The following is a 24,215-nucleotide window of genomic DNA, read 5'->3' on the forward strand; positions in this document are numbered from 1 at the left end:
CAGCGCTCCGCACACAGCTTGGTAGAATCCATCGGTTGTTCTCCTCCAGCCTCTTCCACGTTAACAAGACAATCTGGGGGTACACAGCATGCCGAAACTGATTTAGATCATGTTTACAGGTGTTACAAGAAGTTGGTCAAGAGAAAAAGCCAGCGAGAAAAAGACGCAGTACCAGGAGAAGACACACACAGACCGTCGCCGGAAAGAAGTTGGTGGCCAGGCCTTTATGCAGCAGCGGTAGACAACAACGTTTCGGCGCAATTTCCTTTTTTTTTATTGCCACTTGCACATGCACCTACAAAAAAAATAAGCACGCGCATGCACCTACGCAAAACATACGTATCACTCGGGATTTAGTTTTCGTGTTACCCTGGTAGGACACGAAAGGTCCATACTGGGTTAACGAAATTTCCGGCTTGCAGGTGCCGTCATGCGGTCGCTTCTCTATTACTTCGCTTCTTATCCGGCGGTGGAACCAATTTTCTGTTTAGTATGTAGTTCTAAACGATTTCGGTATAGGTTTGCGCGCGCTCGTCCAGGTTCCGACAGTCCGGCGGTTCACGGTTATCGGGAAGCAGAGAATATGGGAATGCGCCGACTAGCCCGGAGTCGACGAAGACATTGATAGCAGAGAAAGCTGGGAAGCCCTGCTGCGCAGCGAAGAACCCGCTCGGCAGAAACAAGCCAATCCGCCTGGCGGCTGGTGCCGCGAAGAGATAAAATCTCTTCGTTAGCCCTTAGTCACGGAGGCTCCGGCCCCCGCCCTCCAGGCCTGCGTGCCGGGAGCGGTGAGTAGTAAGGGTTCTCCATTTCGGGTGGAAATAAAAGCTGTCATCCATCCATCCATCAATCTATCCAGTCGAGATTTCCAACATGTGAAAAAGTCGCAGCTTGACTTTCGCTGCCGCCGCACTCCGCGGCGTCGTTGGTTCCGCTGTTTTCTGAAGCTGCTGATGGCTCGAACATGCATGGTGAAAGTCAGAACTGTTCAACCCTATTTGAATTATTCATAATTTCCAAAACGTAGTCCTTAAAGGCCAGCTGAAGCAACGCCGTCGGTGCCGGCCGGAGATCCCCGTTAATGACGTCACGACGGTCCCGGCCAGAGCAAGAGCGGCGTTCACTCGACCCCCTGAGGCGATGGGGCGCGTTTTCTTCTAAAAAACAGCTTTTTGCGTTTATTTCCACTCTTTTTGAATGAGATATTCTTTTTCAGCGGACTAAAAGCTATAAAATGACGTAGAGAACTCTTTTTTTTTTCGAAAAGTGCTTCAGCTTCCCTTGCAAAGAAAAGCCAGAGCTAAGCCAATAAAAAAGCACTGGAATTGCATCGAAGCAACGCTCTGCACTAACGCTGCTGGACCAAGAGGACTGTTCACGACAATAGGGGTGGATAACTGTCGAAGGGAGACAATGAAATGTTCCTCAATCAGATGTGAAGCCGCATGGCGGCAGGCAGCTATCGCACGTACTGGCTATGGCAACGCAGATGCAAGGCAACAGCGCCACGGATTCGCAAGAAGGAAATAGAAATAATATGGGCCACCAAACATAACAGATGGTGTAACACGTTTATTAAAACAGCATTTATGTTAGGCCTTTGACAGGTCCTGGGCCAATGTGACGAGCGCCTTGTACCACTTGTTTCATTCGCTGTATTGTTTATTTTCATTTCTAACAGTTGTTACATTCCTCAAATGAACTTTTTGTTCTAACTGTGGAGATGTTGTGTTTCGGTTCATTTATAAGTACTTTGTAGTTGTATTTTGGCTTCAGTGTTGCTTCCTTTTTCTTGCACCCTTTTGCTTGCCTATTTAGCTTTGTAGTCTGTGTGCCGATGCCTCCCCCTCCCCAATATAATACTCTCAACTGAGGGCCTCCTGAGTATTTATAAATAAATAAAAAATTACCTATATACCGTAGGAGTTGGCAGAGCTGCATTGTTTGCAGTTGCTAAAATTCCGACTAGAATCACGTTCTGGTTGTTGGCATTCATGGCGAAATTGTGCTGCCCGCGTCGACTTTCCCCTGCGGTACGATGTACGTATGATCTCGAAAACAGCCGTTCCAGAATGTATTAACATGGTGAAGTCAGGCTCACACTCCACAGAGATTCTCCTTTGGAAGTTGGTACATGGTCCCAGAAGGGAGGTTAGAGGGACATCCCACGATTTACCTCACTGAGATGTAGCAGGTTAGGACTTCAACGTGACGTCCCTGGGTGATTGTATGTTGTCTGAAAAATGACCATTTCGGTACGATTTTTAATAAATTTGTTCCATCAGAGTGTTAACTGCCAGGACATTCTGCGCTGATGACTTGGCTCTTAAAAGTGAACGGCGCGAAAGACGAGGATCATGCAAAGAGAAGAAACCACAAGCGCTTGTGGTGTGTTTTTCAATGTTTCCCGTTTCCTTTCGCGCTGCTCGCTTTTAAAAGCGATGCTAACCGGTTCACATGCAAGCGACTGAGCTATTGAGCGGTGCGTCACAGCGGAAACTTCCAACTTGGAACCTCGCCGCTCATCGCAGCGACGACTCGAAACAGGTTTTTCCTCCGTGGCGGCAGGATTTGCTAGCATTTTCGCTTGCATGTGAAACAGGGTTTATAGGCAAGCTTGCGAACCTGAATTTCCCAGCTGTTGCAGGCCGATTGGACATACCACGGCGAAGAAACTACCATGACACGTGACACCTGATTTTTTTTCTTTTTGGGGAAAGGAAATGGCGCAGTATCGGTCTCATATATCGTTGGACACCTCAACCGCACCGTAAGAGAAGGGATAAAGAAGGGAGTGAAAGAAGAAGAAATGAAGAAAGAGGTGCCGTTGTGGAGGACTCCGGAATAATTTCGACCACCTGGGGATCTTTAGCGTGCGCTGACATCGCACAGCACACGGGCGCCTTAGCGTTTTTCCTCCATAAAAACGCAGCCACCGCGAAAATGACCTTCGTTCGCCCAGACCTTGTCCCTGGATTATTTTTAGAAAACAAACCTTGACGACGCTTAACCTGCGATAGTTTTAAAAGTGCCTCCTGCCCAAGTACTCCTGCTATTTCATATGCGCATAAATCGTGCGGATTCTCCATACCACTCCTGCCACAGAAGTGCCGCGGTTAAGCAATGCGCCACTGCCACGGGAGGCAGCTGTTTCAAACACAGCCACCGGCAGTGATTGCAAGGACCAGGCATCTCTTTCCGAGCACCCATAAGGCTCATTTATGCAGAGATAATTCTTCGGAAGGCTGTCCATCTCTCGGGCAATGAGCTAGTGCGCAGGCCACGTTAGACCACTGCATTTAATTTTGTTGCTTTAGTTTGATTGTCACAGGGTGGACGAGTTGTAAATTGGTGGACAAGCTGCTGCGCGAGCAGGTTTCAACTTGCCCACGTAGACGTATTTATCTATGAGAGATACGGCTTTACTTGTGAAGTGGGCCTCTAATGGTGTCCCATTAACAATAGCCTTTCGCGGAAAGCCCACCCGAGGTCTTCTGCTAATCCCTCGTTTCCGGAAAAGGGCCAGCACTGTCACTCCATGTCACAATTCTCTCCACAATGTCCAGCTCCCCCTCCGCCCTTTGAAGAAAAGCCAGACTTCCCTCTCTGGGTGAAAGAAGTGAAAATAGATCCCAGAAACAGCAGCATTTTTTTTGCAGCCAGCACTGTGCAGCTCCAGAAGAAAAAAAGGCAAATAGATGGAAGTAAAGAGGTCGTTCAGGAAGAAGGGAGTGGCACTAGGTTTTCCTGTAGTATGGACACTCTGGCTGACGAGCTACAGGATTCAGAAGGTAGTGGCTTTTCTCTGTCAAAGAAGCACCTTTCAGCCGATGGCGGCGGCCGATTCGCGTGGCCCTGTTAGTGTGACGTAGCAGGGAGTGGTAGATGAAAGGGATGTTCCCTTCCCTCTATGATTAGGAATCACCCCTCTCTGCATTGTGGGGCCGCGCTCTGCATTGCATTGTCTCCATACTGGAGAGGGCAACAGACAAAGGATGAGTCAGGAACGGCTCACAGAGTTAAAAATACTGCACGTGCTTATCACGATGGTAAAAATTTTGCCGCAGCTGTCGCTGCTGTACCATGACGTCACGTATTGAGGATCACGTGGTCCTACCCCCTATTAAATGGCGAGACAACGCGTATCGTTTCAGTATCGCTTCAGTGTGCACAGTGCCAGGCACGGTATAGGTCTCTTTTGAGTGCAGTAGAGTCGGCCACAGCGCGATCCCAGCCCGACTAGTAAAGTGAGGCGTTCTCCAGGCCAGGCTTCCACGACCCGCCGTCAGCGCCGGAAAATGGTGAGTCCGATGTGCCTTTTTTTTTTTTCGTCTCTGCATTTCAGCAGGCAGAGTGCAGATATTTTACGATCGCATTTTTCAGCCATGCATACCATGATCTTAGCGCGCAAAGGACTACTAGCAGCGAAACGTTGTTTTAAACGCGCTTGTTCTGTGCATGTTGCCTCGCACTTGCATTATACAGACAGAATGTAGTCAGAGGTTTGCAAAGACTGCAGGCATTTATTTTCCTGCGCCGCATTTGTATCGCAAGAAGAAGCAATTACTCTAGGTAAAGTGGAGCTTTGGAGGCTTAACACTCGTCCTCCTTCTTCCTTCGTGCTGTGTTTCTGCGCTAAGCCTATCTGGCAAGATGCATTTACTCGGTCATCCACTCCATGCGCACTTGCGAGGTTGTCAGTCTGAGCTCGATTTTGCGCGAGACGAAATTTTCTCTCTTAGAGTTAGTTACCGATATGGACGAAAAGTTGAAACCAAGTCTGATCTATTGTGCCTAACCCGGCAATGAGGTTGCTACGTGGTACAGAGATGCGACTCTTTGTCCCGAATTTCTTTTTTTTCCCCGGTTTCGATCATCTTGAGTGCAAGTTCTCTCCGCAGTGGAAAAGGCTTCGGTCTTTATTGAGAATTCAGCCTCTATGTAGAGCTAATCCACGTGACATCAGCTCTGCTAACTTTGGTTTCCGTCATTTAGCTATGCGCCAACTAGTCCAGAATCAACTGCGCGGCATGCCTGTGCCGACAGTCGTGGCGCGCGACGAAAATGGCGGTCGCATCGCCCTTTGCCCGCACGAGCGAGACGAAGCTGTTGTCCAGCTAATCCTGGAAATGACCGCACCCTCTCCCTTCGAGACTTGGGGGAGGAAACACTTGTCAGCGCTCTTCAACAAGCTTTTTAGCGAAGTACTTTGCCCTTTCCTCTGCCCATCTTCCTTTGTGCAGGGTTTTCGGAAATTGTAGTTTAGACATGCATGCACGTGCCTCCATCTTTGTGTGCAGCGGAAACAAGCGTACCGCTACGCCGTGGGGTGCGGCCTCTAGTGCACAATAGGCATTTTCACGAGCCCCGGGAAAACCGGTTTTGCGCGTAGGGAGAACGTGGGGGAGCTAAATCCTCAACTATTTCCTGTTGGCAGAGCACAGTTCAGATGCCTCTCAAACGAGGCTTTCAGTGCCCAGCAATTTTCATGGTATCGCAGTTAATCCGCATAAGCTGTACTTATTCCCCATTCATCTGCAACCCCGTGTGATTTTACAGTACTTAGCAAGCAGGTCGACAGGGACGAGTCAAGCGGGAGAATCGGTGGACCCGATTGACAGGAAGGTCACCTTTTGAAGGCATTTGCCCTTTCGTTCTTGAGCTGCATTCGACAATAGCGACTCAACCACCTGAACAACTTACCGCATTCACTGCCATCGCTCCTCCGTTCCCCTAGCCCGACCAGCCCACTCCCTACCGCACGGGGTCAAACCACAGTCTCCTTTTCTCACTTGTCCAGCCGTTTCTGCTGTAACCGGTTTCTGCTCCCAAAGATGGCGGCCGCTATGACGTGAATGCAGACTATGCATTCAATGTGTCAAAAGTGTTTGAAGCTGGGCGCTGAACACGCATCCGAAAAGCGCGTTATGTTTCCGGAGATCAGAAAGTGAAGCGGGATGTAGTTTGGATTGTTGGACTAGATTTCAGCCTAAAGATTGCCGCCCTTTGAACCGCCTGGGTGGTTCCACTTCACAGCGTCATTACCGGAATAATGCTGTGTGAAGGCAACGCAAGCAGGCTACTGCGCACTACTGAGCTGTTTCCTGGTGCGTCCAGAAGGTTGACGTCCATGCCCCGGTAAAGCAAGCAGGTTGCCTCTACTTAGGACAGGTAGTGGCCGCAGATCTGGATAATCGGAGAGAAATAACTAGAAGAATGTGGTAGAGAACATTTGGTAGCTTCCCTCAGAACATGAACAGAAGTACAAGTTCGAACAAACGCCATATTATGGCAATTATTTATAGTTTCCTTCTGAAAATGTCTGCACCATCATGCGACCGTATTTCATGTATTTGAAATTAGTGCATGTTTAGTGCATTTACACTTTGAACAGGGATCAGGCGAATTAGAAATGATGGATAGAACATGAGCTCATATTTAAGACGGTTTACCAGTGACAGTGTCCATAGGAAATGCATGGGAACATTCAGAAGCTGTAGCGTGTCTAAAAATGGCTCAATTTTCATGAGGTTTGTGGCAGCGTTTTCTTCTTTATAGAGTGGAGTAAATGTTGCGGACAGATATTATTTTTTAATTTTCAGTTTTTTAGAAATCAGGTAAATATTCAGAGAAATTGTACTTTTATATAAGTCGGTCTTTCGTGTCATCTCGTAAAAAAACTAAGCCAAATATCAGAATTTCTTCTTGAACATTTCCTCTTTTTTTTTCTTCATTTTCAAGCCGTAATTTTCATCCATATCGAGCTTAGTGTTTGCGAGTTACAGGCTCTGAAAGTTGTGTATGTATTTTCTGTGGGGGACTTGAAATTCTCGCCACATTTAGCTAGCGTGACGTGGCTCCATCTGGCGTCAGAGTATTTTGCCGCTACTACAATCCACCACCAACATTTTGGTCGTCTGTGTTCGTGGGCGCCGGTTTTTACCCAGAACATGGACGGACTTGAGCTCATTCCTTTTTTTCTTGTTTGGGCTGTATTCCGAAAAAATTCTGCTTTTCTTTTTTGCTCGAGCTCTTGGTGCGGAAAGGAAGTGGGTTGCAAGGCCACTCCCAAAAGCGCCCCCCCCCCCCCCTCCGGAAGCCACAAAATAAGGCATTCTGAGTGCCAAAATACAGGGACGGGACTCCCTATTCAGGACAGTGTGGAATAACAGCATTGTTCCTTGCCCAGCGCAGGGGCGCAGTAACGCAGGTGTCGATACAAGTCAAGAATGCAGCTGCAAATATTCCTCATGGGAGGCCCTCATGAACCCAACACGCCTGGTTGTTGAGTTATCGGGCCGAAAACCGGTACTGGGTTCATGCAAATGCGTGGCGAGTCGGGAGTCGACGGGTTGGGTCCAGTCAACTCCGCTGCAAGGGGCAGGTGACTCAACTCGACCCTGACCCGGTGTGCTTGTAAACGCTGCCGAGTCGAAAAGTAAAGTTTTGAGAGGGGAGAGGATAAATGCGAACTTGCTTTTCACGTGCGCCGTCACACCTCCGATACAGCGATGGCGTTCCTCAATCTTAGAAGCTGCTACTGCTTGCTCGACACTTGGTGTGGCTACAGTTGAACCGGTCTCGAATCGCTAAAATCGAGTTCATGTAAACACAAACTGGTTGAGGTGGATTGACCATGCTCAACGCGACCCCCGAATTAACCCGGCGCTATCGGGTTCATGTAAACAGGGCTAAAGGCGTAGACTGATTTTCATGACGTAGCGATTAACCTCCTTGCACTGAGGCACTTGCCAATCCCCTGCGACTTCACGCTATACTCGCTGACAACTATCTGTGGCAGTGCAACAGCCGACATCAAGGGAAAGGGGAGAAATGACCGTCTCCTTCCTTTTCCTGCTCCACCTCTGCTGCACTGCGACGTCAAGAGAACCGGTCGATGCCAACGTTCGCCTCTGGCTCCAAGCTAGTGAAACCCGAATGTGTCGGATCAGCATCGAAAAGTCGGTTCTCTAACGAATCTTTGGTCGAGTGTCGCTCTTTCTCCCAAATTCTCCTCCCGGCCATCCCGGCCAGGCATATCTCTGCCAGAATATTCGCGTTATCCACTGTACGCGGGTAAACGTGGGCGCACCTTGTCTGCAGAAAGGAGCTCGCGGATTTCCGAGCCCCCACTCCAGAATAGGCATCTCCGTGGTGTAAATAACGTGATTTCAAACGTTCATGGCCTGGCTGGCGAAATCATCCAGTTTTGCTTCTGATCCTTTTTCGCATGTATCAAGATTTCCCCAAAAGTCTTTATTCTCCCACTTAGATACGCTTCGGTATGCGCCACACCTAGTCGCACCTCCTGCACTATGCTTCCGAAAGTCGCATATTTCCATCAGAAGAACGCTCGGAAGGGGCGCTATAAAAATACATATATAAAATATATTGTGGAGGTAGCCGATGAAGGCTGCCGCATTTATTAGACAGTTTTAGCTTTGCGTACGCAACGGCTTAGCGTACGCAAGGAGTATGCGAGGACGGTTGTGCGCATGCGCAAAACGCAAGCGCAAGCCCTGCGTCTTGCGTGCGTACGCTAGCCACCGGACTTTGCGTTGCGGCGCTTGCGTGGCTTTCGTACGCCAACTTTGAGAAGATGGCGGCGCCCTGGTCGCCCGCTTCGGAATAAATACATGTCGCCGCTGGTTTCTCCGACGCAATAGCTCGCTCAAATCGCAGCGGTTCGCTTTTATTTTGCCTACTCTTGCCCACACGCAGCAGTATAAGCGATAACTAACCCCTGTTTTTCAGATAATTTAGCGATTTTCAAGCTCCTAGGCCTAACTAAATTCAGTGTTTTCCTCGTAGCAACGACACCTGGCGAAGCAGTTTTCTAGCTTTTAGCCAGTTCTTACATTTTCTTCGGTTTGCATAGTTTTTCTTCTTGGATCAAAAAAGGCTCCCAATGCACTCACCCTAGTTATCAGTAATCACGGATGAAATTTTCTTCAACCGAGCGTTGATGTGCTTTGACGTCTTGTCATTAGATGGCGCTAGGTGCACGTGAGGGACGCTACGGCACGGCCAGCTAAAACTATACTTCGGAGCGGACAGCGTAACGCACGCAGCGCCGTAGCGCTTTGCGTACGCACAGCTAAAACCGTCTATTGAGGGCTGCCAGAGATAAGATATTGTGGAGCGGCGGCTGTAGCGTCCGGCCCTGGTCCCGAGCATTCTCCCCAGCGCGTGCTGGGAAAAACTTCGGTCTCGACATTTCGCTACTGCCGGCCGCGTGGGTTGCTACAATATATGTACAAAATATATAAAAACATAAAAATCAGGCCACATAATGAGACTTTCCTGGAAACCATATATAGTAGGCGTGGAATTTTCGCTTTCAAACCTGTGACGTCATGACAATTCAGGTGCGCTGCCGTTTTGTGTACAGAAAGAGCACACGCGGCTGGCGTGGCTGCAGCGCCCATCCTTTCTTTTATTAAACTATTCTATTAAACTGCAATTTTTATTGTTTTTAAAAATAAACCACTAATAGCAACTTTGTCCAGAACCGTTGGAAGTCGCTTGTGAAATGACGAAATTTGCGTTAAAAGTCACCACGAATAGCAACAGGACCATTTCAGTGGTATTGCAAAGCACACATCTCCCCCTTTTACCCAAGTTACCAAACGTACTCGGTGGTCATCGAAGAGAAACCTTCATGATAAGGCACTAAAAATAACTACAAAAACCCAGAATAATGTCGAAATAGTTGTGCCTGGCTGCAATCCTTCCAGATAGCGCTGATCGCATCTCGCATAACGAAGCGATAATCCCGAGCGCCGGCGATTTCGAACTCGAACAAACAAGTAGTACAACAGTTTCGCGGCATTACTTCTATCAAAGAAGCATCGTCCGGATGCTTAAACGAAAAATAAGGTCAACAACAGCAAAGACAATGCAAAATAAACACTGGCAGTGCAAACAATGAGACCGCAAAAAAGATTTTCACTGAGGCCGCGTTGTCGAATAGGCATCCACACTCGTACACGGTCGCCAGGCTTGTATTGCGTGTGGCGACGGAGGAATACGCAGAAAACGGAATAGCCGGCCGAAGTGCCGAAGGGGAGGTGTTCCCAAGGTGTGTCAAAGGATGACTCACACTTATCTCTTCTGGTTAGGCGAACCCGACACTGCTTCTAACTACAGGCTGTATACCTCACCCTACCATTGTAAATGTATTTTCGCAGAAAAGATGCTAGCCAGCTTAGGGGGACCCAAACAGGAAAACGTACTTTTCCTTGTAGCGGCTGAGTGGTGGGTTACTGGAAAAAGGTCAATTTTGTGACCGCCACCCCTTGAGACAGGTCATTCTTTCGGGCTTCTGTCTTCCAGCTTTGGCAGGATATACACAGAAAGTTCTCGGCCCTACTTCTTCGCGGAAGAGCTAATACTGTCGTGTCGCAGTCAAGGAGGTGTCGCGGTAAAATTTACACACCTGGAGGGAAACAGAAGTTCCCTCCTTTTTTGTGGTATTTAAGTGCTGCCATCTGTCGACAGAAAAAGTTCAAATCTGAGTTGCCTCGTAGCTGGTGAGCCATCTTAAATACGATGCTCTACGTGAAGCGAATGAGTAAACGAACAAAGTAAATCACAAACGCATGAGTGTTTTTCAGCACTTCTGGTGAAAAAAACAAACAAACTACGTAGTATCCATCCATTTAAGCATGTGTTTCAGCGCTGCACTTTAATCACGTGCCGTTTTTACTTTTTTTCAAAGAAAGGGGGGCTTCATGATACATGAAATGAAGGCTTGCGCTCGCTGACACGATTTATTTGCTGGTCTTATGTGCGGCTCACATCGGATCTCATATGGCACCATTGAGCCACTGGCAGTAATTTCCCTACGCACCCCGATGGGGTTTTCCTCCCCCGACTAATTCGTAATGATTTTTTAAATACGAAAACCATTACTAGGCTATGTCGGCACCGGAAGTGTCCGCAAAAGGCGGAATCAAGAGTGGTGTGGTGAAGTATATAAATGCAGTGATTAAACAATATCGAGTCATTGGTCATTAACATTAGTGATTGATTAATGACCGTAACTAACGGCCATCATTAGTAACATTCACCAATGGCACTAATTGGTGATGGTAATTAATAGGGTAATCAACAAGGTTGATATTTATGTTAATTGATGAGAGTAATTAGTGTTACTATGTGGCACCATAGGGCTGTGAAGTCATCCCATACGTTTGATGATGTCACGCCTACAACCAATTAAGGTAAAGCCAAAAACGGAGCCCTGATTGTCGGTGCCTGAGAAGTAGGATGATCTGCAGGTTTTCAAATAGTTCTAGAACACTTCATATGACGTCAAATAGGCAAGAGCTACCAAAGTCGACTAGGAGCCATCAACGTCACGGAAAGACATTAATGCTTTCGCATTTCTCCAATGCAGCCTGCGCAGTGCTCTCTAAGTTTTTGCCCACTACGGACAATTTTTCTCATCTTTCCCATGGGTGTCATAGTCATAAAATTTGCTATTGCTACACGATACATCAACGACACAAATAAAAATGACTTCCGCTTCGGAAAAGAGCTAAGTGGTCAGGCAAACTCGGCTGTGTTTTGTTACCCTAAGCGAGCGAATGTGCAAGCAATCACGAAGCTTTCCAAAGCAGCAGCTGGGTGGGCTTCCCCTTCTCACGCAGGCTGGCATGTGGCCTTTGCCACAACTATGACAGCAACAAATCGTGAGAGAGAGACTTTCGGCAGCCGACACGTTGGGAATGATGATTGGGCGACTTGGTATATCATTTTCAAAAAGAACAGCGCGAATTAGACAAGCAGTGAAGGAAGACACCCACAGAATGGGGCTGACTTGCAACTAAAGTTTTATTACTTGGAACGTGGAAGTAAATAAATCAGGTTCCAAACAACACGTTCCAAGCAATAAACCTTTAGTTGCAAGTCAGCACCTGTATGTGTCTTCCTTCACTCCGCGTCTAATTTGCGCGGTTCTTGAAAATGTTGTGATGATGAGGCTGGTTGCTAGAACAAGGGCGCACAGATTTGCGGCGCCCCCTAAATCCCGCTGGAAAAAATAGCGGTGGTTTAGCTCTGGTTAAACCTGGACTGACGCGATAGCTACAGCTGGCCGAGTGGGACTCGCTCAGTCGAATTGCAAAGTCAGTCTTTCACCGCACCGTTTCTCTGGGCGTTCCTTCTTCATCTTCGTCCCACTTGACACGGAGCAGCTGCTCCGCACCACGTGACCAACGGCCGCTCCACGGGATCAACCCACGTGACCAACGGCACCACCACGCTGAAGGCTCTAAATGCTAGCGTAGTGTAGCTCTCGCTACAAAAGCCACTTTACAGCCAGCCCCACATAGTATTGTGACGTGTGAACCCATGACGCGCGGGCCGCGGACCGGAGAGTGGATTAGTGAATGAGTGCCGTATTGTTATTTACTAACCTGTGCTACGGCGCACATTGACCAAGCAGCGTTACCCTTTCCCGGGCAGCCATTTTGGATTCCTCTGCGATGCCATCTAGCTAGCCACCGCCGCGTGCAATCCGCCATATTGTAGGATAGCCTCCGAAATCGCAACACGTATCTGTGTACGCATGCCACGCGCGCTGGAGTTTCTTCTTGCTCAAGATGCCCATATACTGCTGCGTGCCTTGCTGTTCGCACAAGGGGCACAAGGACGCCGGAGGGACAAAAACAAAGGCAAGGGCGCTTGATCCGAGAGCATTTCTATTTTCTTGTTCGCGATCAGCGCCATCCGCGACACAAATTTTGCAGAACCGTCGCCACTTGTTGATCGAGAGCATCACGCAACACATTTCTTAAGCGATAGTTCACAAAAGAGATTATGAGATTTGTCGGCACCAAGAAATATCATACAAAACCTGTTTCTTTACTGCGATTCAGGCCCCGCCGCGGTGACTCAGTGGTTAGGGCGCTCGACTACTGATCCGGAGTTCCCGGGTTCGAACCCGACCGCGGCGGCTGCATTTTTATGGAGGAAGAACGCTAAGGCGCCCGTGTGCTGTGCGATGTCAGTGCACGTTAAAGATCCCCAGATGGTCGAAATTATTCCGGAGCCCTCCACTACGACACCTCTCTCTTCCTTTCTTCTTTCACTCCCTCCTTTACCCTTCCCTTACGGCGCGGTTCATGTGTCCAACGATATATGAGACAGATACTGCGCCATTTCCTTTCCCCCCAAAACAAATTATTATTATTATTACTGCGATTCAGTGTAAAGTGCGGCAAATATCGGCCTCGCAAGGGGCAATCGAGGTCCGCTGTTTTGGTGTGGGCAGTGGTTTGTCTCAATTGCAGCTGCTATGAGCACATGCCGTACACAAGCTATCGCAGGACGCGCTGCAAGCCAGAGCAGAGGAGGAACTGACCACAGTCATCCTCGAACATGGCGACGTTCAACCGGTTTCGCTTTTCTCCGATAGGTGGCAGCCCCGCCGCGGTGGCTCAGTGGTTAAGGCGCTCGACTACTGATCCGGAGTTCCCGGGTTCGAACCCGACCGCGGCGGCTGCGTTTTTATGGAGGAAAAACGCTAAAGCGCCCGTGTGCTGTGCGATGTCAGTGCACGTTAAAGATCCCCAGGTGGTCAAAATTAATCCGGAGCCCTCCACTACGGCACCTATTCTTCCTTTCTTTCACTCCCTCCTTTATCCCTTCCTTTACGGCGCGGTTCAGGTGTCTCAAAGATATATGAGACAGATACTGCGCCATTTCCTTTCCCCAAAAACCAATTATTATTATTACTATTATTATTATTATTATTATTATTATTATTATTATTATTTTTATTATAGGTGGCAGCCGTTTTGCGTAAGGCCATTCGGTTGTGGACATTGCGAACAGGCTCGGGCAGGGCGCATCATTAATGTGAGGGCAATACAACCGGTGGTCGTTCGGTGTAATGGAATTGATTCCTACAGAAGGCAGGTGTAGCAGGTGTCCGCAGACAGTTAGGCGGGTGGTGACGCAGCCGGCACAAGAGGCGGTTGATTGGCGACAAATGCGACTGGACTGTGTCCAGCAGCGGGCGCAGTCAGGCTGATGACGATTATCTGTCTCATTACTTTTTCGCAAGCACTAGTACAAAGATCCTTACTCTCTCAACCAATGCTATGCAATGGTGTTAGAGCTCACGTTTTTTTTTTTTTTAGAACAGTGCTGGAATATGTGCGGGGAGCACGACGCCGCGCTGGCGGCGTTGGTTTGGGTCCTGCTAGTGCTTAAAGGGAAGCTGAAATGGTATTTAAATTTCATGAAATGCAGTAGTTGAGAGGAAGAGACATTGTAAATCATGTGTGTTTTTTTTTTCATTACCTCTGCAAAAAAAAAAGTCTAAATCGTTTGTCAAAAACCTGCCGCCGACACGCCCTCGTCGCTTCCGGGAACGCCGGGTGCTGAAAATGTGGTGAACTGACAGAAGTGACGACATCCGCGGAGAGGTGGCCGGCAGTCCGGCTTCGCTCGATTGCTCCTCTCATGGAGGAAAAAAAAAAACTCAGGTGGGAGTGTCCTGCAGAAGCTTTCAAGCTAAGTCGTAAAAATTAAAAAAGAGGGAGTCGGTGCAAGTGTGATCACATCACGTGATAGCGTGCACTGATACCCATCCCGCTGCTTGCGTGGATGAGCATGGCATACTGACTGCAGATCAATCTCCTCGCTGCAGATGCCCGCACCATGGCAGTGTGTCTAGCCATGGGCTACGCAAATGCGCGCACTAAAGCATACCTAGACCAAACATTGGGCGCTAACTCGAAGCGGAAGGCGGCGGAGGGAGCGGCGGCTTCATGAGCACTTGCCCAGCGAAGGCTGGCCGCATGGCACGCGCTCCCTTCCTGAGGTCTAACGAAGTAACGTTAAATGCCCTGTGATGATAAGGATGGCCCAGGCAGCCACCCCCGGAGAAGCAACCTAGGTGGGCGACCTACGTCACGTGCCGTGGTGGGTCATCACAACCTGCCATCGGAGTGCGAGAAAACTAACCACACTGGCAGGTGAGAGTTAAATTAATGGTTGGTCGCGAGATGTTCCTCGGGAAAACTAACTTGGAACATACAAGACAACACAAGAGCCACCAGCGGCAACACCTGCCATCGCAGGACAACGGCACATCCTTTAACCGCTGCGCCATTGAGCAAGGAGTGGCATAGGGACTTCCAAGGATGTGTGAATGTAAAGCAGAGAATGACCAATTCCACATATACGGGCACTAACTCATTAACGCTATCGCGTCATATCCTTAAGGAGGAGCTTAAGTGTTACTCCAATCTTTTTTTCTTCCATGGCTCCTCTACATTCCGCGCATTCGTGAACGAAGGATCAAGGCAGTCTTCTGCCAGTGCCGTTTGTTTTCTCTTGTTCGGTCTTTCTGCGAGAGAAATAAGCTTCCTGCCCAGAATATGTTATCGCTTCACTCTTTTGGTTACAATACTTTCTCTCCTGCTTGTGAAGTTTTTCCTTTCCCATCTGGCTCGCGTCCATGCTGAGTTACAGTCACTTCTAGCACTGCCTTATAACCTAGTTGCACGGGTAGTCTAACTGCGGTTATGCTTAATCGCAGTTCGCCTTTGTCACGCAGCTAGCCACCATTCTCAGTTACGGCAGCTAACGGCCCCCTGGGTGCAAAAAAAAAAATGACGGCGGTTTAGCTTTGGTTAAACCTAGAGTGACGCAATAGCTACAACTGGCTGAATGGAACTTGCTCACGTGACGAACCATGTGATCAGCCACGGCGCCGCGCCGCCGGCAGCTGCTCCGCACCACGTGACGGCGTGGCTGCGCCGCCAAGCTGAAGGCTCGAAATGCTACCGTAATGTAGCTATCGCTATAAAACGAAGTGACATGGTGATCGGCAGAGCTGAGCTGTGTTTACAAATTTCTTAGCTATTTACAACGCAGTCTAACGCAGAGTGCCGTCCGGTGGCAGCACTTCTTTCATCGCGGTACACCGCCGCAAGCCGTCCGCCCCAAGCCAACATCTTCCCTACGGCTAATCGCGGGCGCCAGCGTCAGAAAGCGTGCTAAAATTTGTTGCTCCCGCAAACAATAAGCCATGGGATAAAGGGATGTCAAAATTGAATGCCTCTCAGGATCGGTCACATTTACCGAACGGCTGGTTGGAGTGATCGCTGCTACACAAGCAAGATTCATAGCAGCTGCCGCCGACGCGGATAACGTTGCGTGCTAGCTCCTATGCTAAGGTGTCGCTGAAATTGTTCATGTCTTCTTTTAATATAAGATAATGGGCTTTTACTCCTTTACCAGTTACTAAAACGCTGGCGAATTTCGAAGCGCCGTCCGCTGTAGCGGCTCCGATGCAAAACAACTAGGCCTATAGACGACCAGGGCGTAGCGCACTGCCAGGGCGCCATTGACCACGGCGCTCGATCGTGGTCAGCACCTTTGCAGTAAGTTCGCGTAATCCGGTGCTGCGAACGTTGCGAACTTCTCGCTTACTTTCATGATCCGGCAGGGACCGGTCCTTTCCGATGTTACGGTGCTACAGAGTGCGTAGCTTGTGCAACGTGAGACAGTGCTGCAGCATGCTGTGTCTGCGCCGCCCAGTCGCAAACCCTCTCCAGCTCACCCAGTTTAGCATTCTATTGCAGTTTTAAAAGGCCTCCGGATTTAATTACGACCTCGCTGCAACTAAATTGACTTCTTAGCGCGACTTGTGTAAGCGTGCCGGTTATTTGAATTCGGTCATGTTTACAAGGGTTATTCAAAAATTTGGTGCTCGGCGTTTTTGCGGCAACCAGCGCACAAAGAGAGTTTTAATGTACTTTCTTTATTTTCCTTCTGTCACTTAAGTGAAGGGAGAAAAAAAAAGAAAATACGCAAAATATGCGTACCAGTTAATTTTACTAGTATACGTACTAGTACATACAGAGCGTTATTGGTTACGCAGTTTTTTTTTAGCCACTGATGGCTCAAACATGCATAGTAAGCTATTCGACACTGCTTGAATAACCCCATAATTTCCAAAGTCGAGTTGAGAAGCCAACCGAAGCAACGCGCTACGCACCAACACAGCTGGCGCCGGCCGCATATCCTGCGGATGACGTCACGAAGATCCCTGCCAATAACAGGAAACAAAGGCGTTCGCTCGGTGTCCTGAGGCGGTGGTGCGCGTTTTCTTGTAAGAAAAAAAACGGCCGTTTGCGTTTATTTCCGCCCTTACAAAACGCGATATTCTTGTTCAACAGATTAAAAACTTCATGCTGGTAGTTCCAAATAAAGCCCCACAGTAAAGCTATTCAGGGGTTTGAGGCCAAAGCGGATAGGTCAAAGGCAAGAGGAGGCCGACGCCATTGGCTGGAGGGGCTCCTTTGAGGCGCATTTGCTGCTTAGTTCTTGAGTTGTATTCGAGTTGAGAACGAAATCGCAAGGTGGTGCCAGATGAGAAGGAGGTGACCATGGCTTCATCGTATTAATCGCGGCGTCCTGGAAATCGGTCGGCGCCATTGGCTGGAGGGGCTCCTTTGAGGCGCATTTGCCGTTTCTTTGAGTTGCATCCGACTATGTAGTAATACCCGTGTAACTTTACAGATTTTCAGATACACTTCTTCGGTCGGTGGTTCTTTTCTGATCTCTTGCTTTTAAAATAAAAAAAAATGGTATAGGTTTTAACGTTGTTAAACCGAGTTGGCGTGCGAAAGCCTGTGCTTATCCTGGTTGGCTAATGGTTATGCTTTGCTCGATCGTCTTCACGCCTGGCGACGATATTAGACTCCGGTTAAGATCTGCTCCGCTTAAGATCTGACGGAGGTTGATGAAGATTACGATGAACAGTGTACAGCGCGAGTGTGCTGCAGCTTAACACGAGGCGTGATCGGCTGCGGCGAGAGCATATTGCTCTTCTGTAGTGGCCAGCGAAACTGATCTGTTCGCTCTTCCGCGGGCTCGAAGCGCAGTCGCGGCAATATTTTCTTATTATACTTCTACGTGGGGCACGGTCATCCTCAAGGTCAAGCTTAACACATATTCTATGGGCCGGTTAGGTCTCGTGAAGCAGTGTTTTCGCGCTAAAAATTAAAATAAAAAATTAAGTTTAACAACAGTTAACTTTCAACTCCACCCGTGAAGAACTGCAAGATCTCAGCTAACTTCTGTGCTGTGCCCTCAGCTTTGCACACTGACGATGTGCGGGCACTGCAAAGTGCCTTTGCGCGTAGAAGGCATATGTTTAATCCGGTTTTTATTAAGTCTGTACCACATGCAAACATCGACTAAAACCATGTTTTACCCTAAAACGAAGGGCCCTTTATATGCAGTGACAAACGTTACCGTGTATGTTCTCAGGCCACGGCGCACAGCATGACTAGCCTTACAGCTGTACAAGTGTAGGACATCATCGATCTCATTGCTATATGGCGAGTACATGACACTCATATTAATTCGGCATCGAGCAGCGCAATGCTGCACAAGGTTGGCATGGCTTCCTGACCATTCCTCGAGTAGCCTGGTGGAATTTTAGTGGCGACTCTTATAACTCGTGGAAGTTGCGACTGTTGCAATTTGTGCGTACATGCTCACCACTTGCCGCGTATTCTCTGTCCAGCAGGAACTCGAGAGGGACGAAGAGCACCGGAACCGGATCGAGCAGCAAATCAAGGAGGTTGAGGAGCAACTCAAGCAGGTAGCGGAGCAACTCATGCAGCCACCGGACCAACGCACGGGGACCAAGGAACAACTCAGTGAGATTGAGGAGCGGCTCAAGCAGATTGAGGCGCAAATCATGCAGCCCGAAGGGCAACCCATTCAGACAGAGGGGCAACCCATTCAGACCGAGGACACCGAAGAAGCGCCTACGCCAGATGCTGAGGCGCCGAATGTCCCTGGCGAGAGCCCGGACGATGCCCCGTCCTCCGGAGTGTGCTCCGACGAACCGGTCGTCGCTGCAGAATGCTCCAAGAAGCCAGAGCTGGCCCAGCGTTTACAGCGTTCCGCGGCTGAGTGGAAGTTCCGCCTCCAAGAGTTCTTTCTGGCAAGGTGCTGCGCTATTGATAAACCTGTGCATCTAGAGCGATAGCAAGCTTGAAGGGGCATGGGAACGCTTACGTTCGGGTGGTGCGTGTCGACAAAGTAGTGGTAGTCGTTATTACTTTTATCTGGATGGCGTTAACACTTCGCCCTGAGCACTGTGACAATCTGTTCTAGATATTCAAATAGTTGTATTAATTCAAGGCGCGGACTGCAGGGCCCGCAGTTTGGAGCCCAGCAGGACTCGCGTACACTTTGTTGTTTTCTTTCTTATCTTTGGAATGTTCAGTTCCACTTTCATTTTCACACGCAGACAGATCAAGTCATTGTTTGCGCCCTTTCGCTGAATTTGTAGTGTTTCTCCCTTCTGCATGCTGCAAAGAAAAGAACACGTTGCGAGGGCTAGCTGAAAGTGTCGAAGATGCCTGATGGAGCACAAATTTGGTTTTTCTATGAGGGCATTTCAGAGTACGTCTCATGATTAAGCTGAAGAGACCTTGGTAGCCATTCCCGAATGACGTTTGTCGCACTGCCTTCACGTGAATGGTGTTCGCAGGCCTCGATCACCTCGGTCGGCCAGCACAGGAGGGCAGGAGCAGCAGCCAACGTCCTCGCAGAGCCGTGGGCCCGCCTTCACCGATGGAGTGGAGACACCGGAATCAGCGCGTTCCACCAAGCCTTGGCCGCCCTGGGTGGCCGACGAGCCTCGCAACGAGCTCGAGGAGCGGCGCGCGGTGGAGGCTGACGCTCCGTTCTCCTATACCTAGTGAGTTATCCCTTCCTGCGACGACACCTCTCGAGGCACATCTACGTGTTACCGTCGCGCTAGCCGCTGATAATTCCCTATAGCTGGGCGTGGTTGTTTTGTGGTATGCGCCCTCGAGTTGCACGGGTTGGCAATTCTTTTCTATCTATTGATCGTTTGCTTACCAATTCTGAACAGGTTATGATGAAGTGGTGGTCAACCACCTCGTAACGGGTGGACGCGGGGCTGGTGTCCTTGACGGAAAGAGAAAATTAACGTGCATCGAGAAAAGAAGGCATAAGTACAATAAACTGATTGAGAACGAGGTGCGCCCCACGCACAGACACACGCACGCACGATATCAAAACTATGGGTAACATGGTCAACGTTAAATCTAAACCTTTGTTCACGACGTCCTGCCCAAAGGTACGAGACTATGTCGCCATTTGTTAGGCATGATGACTTCTGATCACCTGGTGACGCACGCGAAGTTTCTAGTTAACGCACATTAATTAGTGCCTATAGTGAGCATGCAATTTTAGCGAACCTGCAGGAGACACTGACAACTCGTCGTGCTGGAATTTTCAGCAATCGTGCATTGAGGCAACGTTAAGGTTGGGTTACGGACACTTGGCAGCGTCCGTAGCGGACCGCACGGCAACCTTACTGGCGCATTATAGTCTCACGGCGTATGCTTGTACAAGCGCATGCACAAGATTTTCCATGGCCGCGGCAGTAGGCTGATGACAACCACTTCGTTCTGTTTGCTCTCCACATTAGTTTGCACTGGGCTCAATTCCCCACTTCTACGGTCAATACGCTCCTATATTTGGGCTGCCTCTTTGAATACATGCATTGTGCTTGCACATGTCCAACATTCCTGGGCAATAATATTGAAAATTAGAAATCTGTAAGAGGTATAGAAATGGAAGGTAATAAGAGTCCATTCTTTTGATATGTAGCAAAATCTTTCTTTTATAGTGTTTTTTGTTTATGGAACTCGTCATACGGAAACTTTCAGAAGGATTGATAGCAGAAGGATGGAAGCGTGCTGACGGGAGATCTGCGAATATATTGATTGTAATAGTGAAATCTTCCAATATATGAAAAAAAAATTGCACTCAAAAACTTTTTCCCGTTCAAAAATGATTTTGTCCTTGTGGTTGTTTTTTTGTTCTGCTTTTGTTAATATCCCATTGATAAGACCACAAAAATTAAAAATATACATCCCATATGCTTCTTGGTTTCGATGAGCGTTGGCTTTCATCTTTTTTGTCCAGAATTAGCGTACGTTCTCGCCTGACCCGGTATTTCTCCCGCTCTTTCATTTTCTGTTTCAGTGTCCGGGACACACTTTTCAAGTATGGTGCGTATTACCTGAATTTTCTGCTTTACTATTGTAGCCTAGCGTTTGCTGTGTGCCTTGTATTTCGCAAGTGCTAGACAGAACAAGTTCCGACACTACTGGCAGAAGCCAGCTGTTACTCTGGCCACTTGACGAACGTGGCCTTGTGACCGTTTAAAAACGGAAGAGCGCGAGTTCTTACAGGGACAAAAGGAAAGACACATTACGCTCGTCAAGAGCAGCACTCTCAAAGCATAGAGTTTCTAAAAATCACCTAGAGGGAAAGCCGGCGCCACCGTCTATGTGAGCTTCTTCATCCACCGCGGGAATGCCGGGAAGGCGAGGTTTCTTGTTTGGCTTGACTAATGTTGGGCCGAAAACGTGGGCTCTGCTTCGGAATGTGCAGATGCGTTGCAATGTTCTCCTCTGCATGCGCGCAGATGAGCATTTCTTCGAGATTTCCCGCGAGTAGTCTTATGAATCCATTTTTATGCACAATAATACCCGAGCCAAATATGTAGTCATCATCTTCCTGGCATTCCTGTATCTCTTCATGGTGTATAAAGCGTGGTGTCACCAGCTTTCCCTCTGTAGGTAGTGTTGAGAGACTCTGTCTGAGACTGCCGTGGTTGAGCTGCGCTCATTGGCTCATTGTGTGAACTTTCGGCATATTTTGTTTTAAGGGTACGCCAGTCGGACGCACCGCTGATGGGCAGTCAGGTTGTCAGTCGCAGATCTCAGCTAAGCCACGGAGTACATCAACAAGTGATCCCTGAGCCCACACGCCGATTTTTTTTCTTTTTTACATCATGCCCCATGGCTGTTAAGATGGCTTTCGAAAAATTACGGAGGGCTCTAAGGCAAATTACGTGCTCTGATTGCGAAAGGGTTACCTCATCGTGAATTCTGCTATGGGGTTTATTAAAGATATTCATTTCTTTCCAACGACACACCTGCTCATTAAGATATAGTCACTCGTCAATAACTGCAAGGATGCGATATTGTTTTGGGATGTGTTGCAGAGGACGCTAAAGAAATAAATTGTTTTAAATTCCTACGGCATTCGTTACAAGGCTGCTCAGCCTGATTACGAACCTTATTACATATTTTTCCTCATTGGACATCATAACATGTGGAAAATGCGCATGCTCGGCCGCAGCGCTGAACCTCTTGTCCCAGCCAGAAGCCATTTCATTCGAATAATGCTCTAAGTCAGGGACAGCCTAGCGGTGTTATTTTTTCTCAAGCTAGTGCAGTGCAGTCGATAGATGCGTACTTTGTGTTTACTCTGTATATAGCCCCTTTCTGTACATACATAACCTCCTGCTGTAAATAACGATGTTGGTGGAAAAAGTGCTGCGTGCTGACCTCGTAATCTGAAAGTAAAAAATGGAATGAAAATGAAAATTTGTTTTGAGGGAAAGGAAATGACACAGTATCTGTCTCACATATCGGCGGGCACCTGAACCGCGCCATAAAGGAAGGGATAAAGGAGTGAGTAAAAGAACAACGGAAGAAAGAGGTGCCGTAGTAGTGGCCTCCGGAATAAAGTAGACCGCCTGGGGATTTTTAACGTGCGCTGACATCGCACAGCACACGGGCGCCTGTGCATTTCTCCTCCATCCTTGGTTCGATTCCCGGCATCTATGAAAAAAAAAAATTATTTTTCTCTGCTATGGACGTCCATTTACTTATGTTCTATTTCTGACGTCATGCGACAACATGGTGACGTCATTGAGTATTTGCTGCTGAACAACAACACCGACGCCGCCGGGTGTCGTTGGTGATGACCAGTAGAATGTTTTCCCATTAATACGCGTATCAGTCAGACGCAGATAAACACTGCCACTCCGATGCGGTCTATTTGTAGCAGGCCCGAAAATGCGGTAAACTGAAAGCTGTGGCATACCGTGACCTCGGCAAGCCGGACAAAATTAATAGGACTGTGGCTGGTCGCTGGTTCTCTCTCTTATTTTTTCGTGTAGTGAACTTTTGCCGTGGTTTGCAAGTCTACCTTTTAGACACGTGGATGCTATGGTAACTCCCTGCACTGCAGGCAAAGCACTTATGCTATGTCGTTATAGACTACCAGGTTCTTTCAAACGTTTTAGTCCTGGTATCTTCTGAACCGCGTGCCCTCCGCCTCTGTGTGTGCCCGCAGAGCGCTTGGACGACTCGCTCAAGGACGTGCACCACGAGTACCTCAAGCTGATCACCTGGAAGCGCCCCTTGCGCACCGGCCTGCTCCTCGTGGTGAGTGGACCGCCCCTGTGTGCTACACACTGTAGGCCAGTCCTCGCAGTTCCACGTCGGGGACGCGCCTCTTTATCGAATCCAAGAGCGCATTTTGTAACCACGTGGCAACACCCTCCCTGCATGACTACACACCACGACAACTCCTCCTGGCGAAGGAGCGAAAGCAACAGAGCCGGAACTCTGTCTTCCTAAGCAGCAGTGAAATATAGTCCCCGATTGCAGTTGATAGTTTTTTTCTTGTAGCGGAGTATATATGTCATGCTTTATTTTTAACTCACATTTGTAGGACAGTTGCCCAATTTCATGTTTAAAGAGTCATGGCATAGAACAGGCTTCCATAGTGGCGTCTGCTACACCAGAGGGTGCGACGCAACCGCGCAGGGGGCAACATCCGCACTGTCCAGCAGTTGCACTATTTGGTCGAGTGACAGTGGCGGACACCTCCCCACCCTTCTAGCTTTTTCTTCACAGCCAGTTAAGATTTCGCTCACAAAGGCGCTTGAATATTTCCTCATCTCTCTGCCTTCCGCAGGTGTCGCTGTTCGCGATCTGGATGGGATGCCTTCTACAGCTGTTACTCGCCCCAGCTGTCGTCTACCTCACTACGCAGTTCACCGAAGGGCGGTAAGTGACGCAGTGCTCCGTTACAAAAACACACAAGTCGCAGGAGTCGCATCCTGCAACGCTCACCACTTGAAAGCTTTCGTTGAGGCCTGCGCTGTCTGACCTATATGACGTCTTGACCATAGTTGTGGCATGCAAATATGCTTTCGCCTTTATCGAGTGAAACTCAGCAGAGATCTTTTTCACGCGCTTTTCTTCAACGCCGCTGCAGGCGGGGTCTTCGACTAACTGTACCACTTCGTCTGCCTGTACATAGAGAGGGGACAA

The 24,215-nt window shown here is 48.7% G+C and overlaps 1 protein-coding gene across 2 annotated transcripts in view; it reads left to right on the forward strand.

The window, feature by feature from the left end:
- Positions 1–4,175: 4,175 nt before the first annotated feature.
- The window catches only part of LOC144118720 (uncharacterized), a 29,885-nt gene continuing 9,845 nt past the window's right edge, over positions 4,176–24,215 (forward strand). Inside the window, exons 1-6 of one of the 2 annotated variants that reach the window (XM_077651566.1) lie at positions 4,176–4,301; positions 18,560–18,987; positions 19,535–19,744; positions 21,064–21,089; positions 23,230–23,321; positions 23,857–23,948. In XM_077651566.1, the coding sequence (XP_077507692.1) occupies positions 4,299–4,301; positions 18,560–18,987; positions 19,535–19,744; positions 21,064–21,089; positions 23,230–23,321; positions 23,857–23,948 (851 nt within the window). In that variant the 5' untranslated portion in view covers positions 4,176–4,298. Of the gene's footprint in view, positions 4,302–18,556; positions 18,988–19,534; positions 19,745–21,063; positions 21,090–23,229; positions 23,322–23,856; positions 23,949–24,215 lie in introns of both variants that reach the window. The other variant, XM_077651565.1, reaches the window with a different exon arrangement.

Source organism: Amblyomma americanum, chromosome 2 (genome assembly GCF_052857255.1).
Source record: "Amblyomma americanum isolate KBUSLIRL-KWMA chromosome 2, ASM5285725v1, whole genome shotgun sequence".
Classification (NCBI taxonomy): domain Eukaryota; kingdom Metazoa; phylum Arthropoda; class Arachnida; order Ixodida; family Ixodidae; genus Amblyomma; species Amblyomma americanum.